The 7,338-nt window shown below is 38.6% G+C and overlaps 1 protein-coding gene across 1 annotated transcript; it reads right to left on the reverse strand.

Annotated features, from left to right (window-relative positions):
* Positions 1-3,058: 3,058 nt before the first annotated feature.
* npffr1l1 (neuropeptide FF receptor 1 like 1) lies at positions 3,059-6,415 on the reverse strand. Its single transcript, XM_084105365.1, has 4 exons — positions 6,330-6,415; positions 5,513-5,805; positions 5,232-5,331; positions 3,059-3,951 (listed from the first exon to the last, which is right to left on the reverse strand). Exons 2-4 carry the CDS (start codon positions 5,781-5,783, stop codon positions 3,141-3,143), a joined length of 1,182 nt encoding a protein of 393 aa, XP_083961491.1. The 5' UTR covers positions 5,784-5,805; positions 6,330-6,415; the 3' UTR covers positions 3,059-3,140.
* Positions 6,416-7,338: the final 923 nt, after the last annotated feature.

A 7,338-nucleotide genomic window follows, 5' to 3' on the forward strand; every position in this document is an offset into this window, starting at 1 on the left:
TGCAAAATCATTGACTTGTTATTTTTATACTGACGCTATCGGCTGCGGTTCATAGTGTTCTTGTTAGAGCGCCTGCCTCCCATGCTGGTGACTCATGTTTGAATCCCGCTCAAAATGGGATGAGTGGGACTGGTTGCATTTGGTGCCGTGACCCAGTTGGGAGTGAGGTTTAGGGGGGTAAGTGTAAGAGCTGTGCATGTAAACCTCACTCCCCTGGCCTCAAGAGGTACCTCCCACGCCACAGCAACTCCGGTTTGAATCCCGCTCAGAGCCAGTTGAGTAGGACCAGTTACACCCAGTTACAAGAATATATATGGATTTTATAATGTTTTCAAAACTTCATAATAACAATTACATACATTTTTGTGAAACCTCATGTTCTGCACTTACAGAACCTGAGCACGTTTGCAGATCAAGCTGGTTTAACTACATTACATTTGGCAAACCTGGTGCAGATGTATGATGACTGGCCCTGTATAGAGGTTGTATAGAGATTTTTGAGCCCTTCTGTTTGGAACAACCCTACAAAATGACTACCACACTGGGGGCAGTGCATGTTAGTACCTCAAAGGTACATGGTGGTACCAAAAGGTACAAATCAGAACCTTTTTAAAGGGTACCGTACCAGTGACAACTTTTTTACCATTTTTTTTCAGAGAGTGCTGTTCCTTGGTCACCCTACTTGCAAGTGTATGTAAAACTTATGTGTTAGTAGCTCAATATGAGAGGCATTTAGCAGCACCAATCTATTAAAATATGAATTTCATGCCCAAGAGTGGAAATGCAAGCTTGTTTTACAAAATACATGGTATAAAATGACTAAGCAAGGTATTACAATTAACAATTACAATTGTGAATATGGTGAAAAACAGAAGCAATGAATATAATATCTACTTAACATATTTACAATAAAAAAATGACTCCGGTAAACATCTTTAGCAGTCACATTTTACACATACAATGGCTTTATTTTCCAGTTAGGTGATGTTTATCTTCAGTTATGATTCCATGAACTTGTATAACAGTGTGTGTTACTAATGAAAACATAGCAGCAAAATAATATGGTGCTTTCAGGGGCAATAACACTCTTTAAATTACAATAACACTAAATCTGGGCAGCAAGAACTGAGCTGACAGATAAGAATTCTGTTCATATAGCATGGTGTCACCACACATGAAATAACCTCACAATATATGTAAAAACATAATTTCATTTTTTTTTTTTTTTTTTTGTGCGTCTGTATTTACCATTACGTCACTTCAATCAAGAGTAATGGACGCAAAATACCTCCCACATATCCACATATATTCATGCAATATACAAAAAGGTTTGTTGCCCTTTTGTTTCCATCAGTGCCTTTACACTTCGCCTTTACACATTTTAAAGCAGAGTTCTGAAACAAGGTAAAAACATTTCCATCTGTGTAAATCATTACTGACAAAACATATGAGAAGGTTTAAATGACAATAAAAGTGAATTAAGAGTCATATATGTTAAAACATAAATAAATATAAGAATAAATAAAAAAATCATTAATACATTTTTTAATCAAAGCAAACATTAAGATTTCTTTTTCTATATATATAAATATACAGTATTTACAAGGCACCTGTGGTTTAATGTCAAGTATATAGTATTCATAATGGGAACATACCTGGGCACACATTTTTTTGGTTTGCTCTTTTGAATTAATTTATTCCCAGATATGTGTGATAAATCCTGTACTGTGTCTGGTATTGATTTTTATTTTATTTTTTATTTTTTATTCGGCACTCAAATGTCGTGCTGCAAGCCCAGATGTGGTTGATTTGCATGCAAAGTTTTAGCCTCTGCGGATTTTATTTAATCCTCCATGGATGTAAGACGAAAGTTTAATTTGAAAAACAGGTATCTGGTGACAAAATCTTCACTAACCCATTAAATGAGACCCTCTGCTGTTGGATACACTAAATTTGGTTAAGAGTCCAGCCACTATATTTTAAACCTGAAAGGTTCTGGGGCCTCATTTATAAACGTTGCGTACGCACAAAAGGCGGCGTACGCCGCTCTCTACGCAATAATTGGTATTAATAAAAAGCAAACTTGACGGGAAAATGTGCGGTCCTTCACGCAAGCTCTGACCCAGGCGTACGCACAAAAACGGGTGAAATGAGAAATGGCGACACCGTCGGCAGATGGAAGAAACACGTGAAAGTGTGTGAAACTGTAGATCGTTGTGTAAAAGAAATGGCAATACTGCCTCTCATAAATAACATGAAGACTTCACAAAGCAAGTCTTACAATTAACAGCCTACACAAACACCCGTTTGATCGATCTGCAGTGTAAAACAAACAAAATCAAACGAAGATTACAACAGAAATGCAATTTAACACATATTTGCAAAAAGATATAAATATGTTCTGCAATAATATTAGCATGTTATGCAATTCATCCTCATAACACATCTGTAGCTTGTCAGATGCAATCAAATGGATGGTAATAAAATGCCATGATGCCATCACAATGCGTAATGACGCACAATGGCTGATCATGCGCTTCACGCTTGCGCGTGAGTGAAGTTACGTTTCTTGGTTTTCCTCTGTGTTTGCCATGATTTCGCAATCGATGAATATTAACTTGTGGGCGTTTCACGGTCTATTTATGGGCAACTATGGGCGTGACATGAAGCCGCAAAAGCTGCGCTACATTTCGAATTGATTGTGATTTATTAAGGGAAAACTGCGTAGGATGTGCGTGCGCACGGTTTTATAAATCCGAATATTTCTGTGCGTACGCACGTCCTATGTTTCATCCGTACGCCACTTCTGACGCAAATCCTACGCAAAGTTTTATAAATGAGGCCCCTGGCCTTTATAATCCTCATCATCCTGTTACACCATTAAGACAAAAAAGTATGTTTATCCATTGACAGCCATTTAAAAGTAGCTGTTTATTCTGAAAAAAATGTTTGCGAGCAAAATACAAACAAGTTGAAAAGTTCCGAAATGTTTGGGGACTGGTTATCTATGAAGCAAAGATGGCAGCATCTGGGTCACGTACTTATACAGTAGAGTTGAATGTGCCAGCTGAGCAACTTGAGCCATTGAGAAGAATGGCAATGCTACAGCTTTCTCCTGGGATATAGAACTCCTCAATCCTTCACTCCATCCAGGCTCCTATAACTCTGTGGGAGGCTGTAATTCCATTCATGTCCTCAAGGAGAATTCCCTGAATACCATTAGCCGCCCCTTGAGGCATTACAGCGAAGCAGCAATCTTTCCGCCTGTTGGTCACATCTCCGCTCCCGTTGGATACTTTGTTTGGGGGCGGGAGAGCAAAGTGCGTGTGACACATCTCCAACCCAACAGAGTTGCAGGAGCCGCAGGCCATGGCGGCCTGGAAGCCCCTCCGGAAGTTCTCGTTAAAGAAGCCGTAGATGATCGGATTAACTCCACTGTTGAAGAATGCCAGCCAATGAGCTACAGGGAAAAGATAGCTGCTCAAGAAGTCAATCTGCTGGCGGTCCAGATCCTGATAGTCCGTAAGAAGCATCAAAGTCCAAAGCGGCAGCCAGGACACCATGAAGAGAACGGCAACCATGATGAGCATCTTGATGACTTTCATCCTCCTCCTGGAGCGAGCTCGATTCTCACGTAGGTTGTTGGAGAGTTTGGCAGCGATGCAGCCGTACATGATGCTTATTAGACCCAACGGGGCCAGATACACATGGATGAAGATAATTGTGGTGTAAACTCGCCGCATGTTAGCTCTCGGCCAGTCCTCGAAACACACAAACAGTGGGTAGATCTGGTTGTCCTGGACCATGTAGATGTCATCCAGGTGAATGACGGTCAAGGTTGCAGCGGAAGGAAAGATGATGGCAAAAGCCAGCAGCCAAATGAAGATGATGGCGAAGAGCGCAGTGACCGGCCTCAGGCGGTGATGGAAAGGGTAAACAATCCCGGTAAACCTGTCAATAGACATGTGTAATGCTTAAGTACTCAGTTAAAAACAGGGACATTATCATAGTTATTAAAAAAAACTGTATTCTGCTGATATTTTAGACATATCATGCTTGATGCTGTTGCTTGTGCACCTGATTAATAAACTGTAAGTGTATTGCAGTTACTGTAGTTTTACCCATTAATAGACATGGTACTTCCTTGAAAATGAATTCCAGCACAGCGCTACAACCATAATGAATTGACCCTTCACAATAGATTATACTTTACAATAAACTCTGTTAGTGAGCTACATATGACAATTTATCTGTTCAATACAAATGTTTTGCAACATTTCAAGTTCTCGCCATCTCCGAAAAGCCAAGACAATGTTGATTCTTGTTTTATTACAAGCTCTGGAATGTTCTCTTTTTCCCAGCAGAAGCTCCTTTGTTTGGCCTTTTAAAAAAAAAAAAGATTTAGCTGATCCATGTCAATCTTTCTCACTTGATGTGACAACTAACCTATGTCACTCCTCCCAGCCATACACACAAGTATCCGAAGCAACTTTTCTCCATTTACGGATTGGACAAGACACGCACGGGCGAGTGACGCATGTACGCTATTTCCTGTGAAAAGCATCCTGTCCGGTCAGAAATATCGAACTTATAACAGGCTTACCATATATGAGGGTACGACAAAAACTAATTTTTGGAAGAAGATGATTTAAATCTTGTTATTGTGTTAAAAAAAAAAAAAGTTGCATAGTGTTCCTTCATAAAATAATGATCAAACTCTAAAGTAAAGTATCATGATTGGTTGGCAATCACCTCAACAAAATTACAGATGGGCAATGTACACTAATATATCCATTAGCCTACTATGAAGGTAAATTGCATTAAATTAGTTAATAATAACACAGCGAGATTAAAATGATCAAAGAATGCTTTTTGAGGTTGCCAATTTCCCAGCAGCAGTGTTTTGTAGTCCCTGAGTGCACTAGTTGCAAATTATACCCTAAAATAACCACAGCCCTTCCCATCTCTCTGGCACAAAAGCATATTTATTGCACTACACTGCTTTACCAAGAATCATTTTCTAATGAAAATGTTAAATTGGCCCAGTTTCACAGACAAGGCTTGGATTAAGCCAGAATTAGGCCTTAGTTTAATTAGGACATTTAAGTAGCTTTTATAAACATGCCTTTGCATCTTGAGACAAAATACATTTTAAGATATATCAGTGCAAGTTGCTTTAGTTAAAACAGCTCAATAATGCCTTTTCTGTATGTAAAATTACTAATCATTACCTATCAACTGCTATGGCAACCAGAGTGAAGACAGAAGCAGACACTGACATGCCCTGGATCAGGTTGCTCATAGTGCAGGTGATCTGGCTAAAAGGCCAACCTGTCGAGAAATCAAGGACAGGATTGTCACATGAAGCAGAAATCTAACGACTGTGATTCTGATGATACTGATATGAAAGTCATGATATTGAATATGACGGTCACACTCATGAAGATGATATTGATAATGATGAATGATGGATCATGAAGATGATGATGAAGATGATGACCCCCCCACTGACCTGAGATGAGGCTGTCAATCAGTGTGGTGGGCACACAGAACATTCCCACCAGCAAATCACTAATGGCCAAGTTCAGGATGAAGAGATTAGTGACCGAACGCATATTGCGGTTCCTGATGATCACCAGGCAGACCAGTCCGTTCCCCACGATACAAAGGAGCAGCACCAGCAGGTATGAGAAGATGTAGCTGACCGCCATCCCTGCCGAGTGGATGTAATACGGCAGGAGCGTGAAGTTGTCCGAAGTGAGGTTGTCAGCAGTGAGGTTCATGGTAATTTGGTCTATTTTGGATCTTGAAAAGGGAAATGACAATTCATTCTGATAAGATATTCATATTGGTTTGATCAAATACTGCAACAACAACAACAAAAAAAACTGTCCACAATTTATTGATGATGAGATATCTAAATTATGAAAATGTCTCAACCACACCACAAAGGACTTTCTTGTTTAAAAATGAACTTCCTTTTAATCAATTATTAATTGGTCAGATAATTCTAACAGGATGACAAGAACCTGTGTAAACTAGTGTTGTAAAATAGTGAAAATTATATTAATTTAGTAATATATATATAGTTTAGGTTTCAATAATTGCATTACAAATTCTTAAAACAATAGACAATTATTTTTTACTGTTGTGCATACGTGTTATTAAAAGTATAAACACGAGACTTTAATCAGCTCAGCATCTATAGCCACAGAGTATGACCATTTCAATTTCGTATTTTAAAAGTTTTAATGACAACTAAAAAGTCTAACAACATAGCATATCATAGAAAAGATGACATCAGTCGAAAAGCGAATAGGACTGCTCACCTGTTGCGTGTGTGTGCCTGTGTTAAATCCACTCGTGTGATGAGCAGGTTGCTGTGTTCTGTGTTCTGGCTGCAATGCGCAACTCTCTCTTCATCGTAAAGCGCAGTGAACTGAAAACATGCGCGCGACGTGACAGTAGATTCCACTAGTGCGGTGACAGCTGGATGTCAAGCGAGTGACGTCATCGATCATAATAAAAAATGTCATTTAAACGTACAGTTACATCATAAAGTACAGTTAATCATTTAGGGTATTGGATGTTTTACCCTAGTGGATTACGAATTAATAAGTAGCCTACGCTATATGATTGCGTGTAGGCTAGCCTATTTACAGTTCGGCTATAAATTAACTTAAAGTTTCAGCTACAACTAATCATTTAAAATGTAACCACAACGATTTCGGTTGTAGTATTTTAGTAGCCTACTTTTGAGGAGATATCTGAGGGGGAAAAGGAATGCAAGTCTTCCTACATTTACTGCCTCCAGCAGTCTGTTGCCATATGATGAAATCTTTTCAGATTTAGCCTGATTCAGTTCTTGCACAGGTGTGTTTGAACTGACTTAAAGGGATAGTTCATCCCCCCAAAAATAAAAATCCTGCCATCATTTACTCACCCTCAAGTTGTTCCAACCCTGTATGAGTTTCTTTCTTCTGCTGAACACAAAAGAAGATATTTTGAAGTAACCAAACTTAATTTGAAGTTTGTGCCCCATTGACTTCCATAGTATTTTCTTTTTCCCATACAATGAAAGTCAATGGATATTTTCCCTATGGAAGTCAACTGTTTGGTTACCCATAATTCTTCAAAATATCTTATTTTGTGTTCAGCAGAAGAAAGAAATCCATACAGGTTTGAAACAACTTGAGGGTGAATAAATGTCAGAATTTTTTGGGTGAACTATCCCTTTGACTATTTTTACAAGCTACATAAATGCAGTTTAATTCTAAATATATTTTAAATAAAAGTAGCCCAATAAAGAAAAAATGTGGAACCATTTTTATTTTACAC

This window comes from Abramis brama, assembly GCF_963993115.1.
Source record: "Abramis brama genome assembly, chromosome: 25".
Taxonomy (NCBI): domain Eukaryota; kingdom Metazoa; phylum Chordata; class Actinopteri; order Cypriniformes; family Leuciscidae; genus Abramis; species Abramis brama.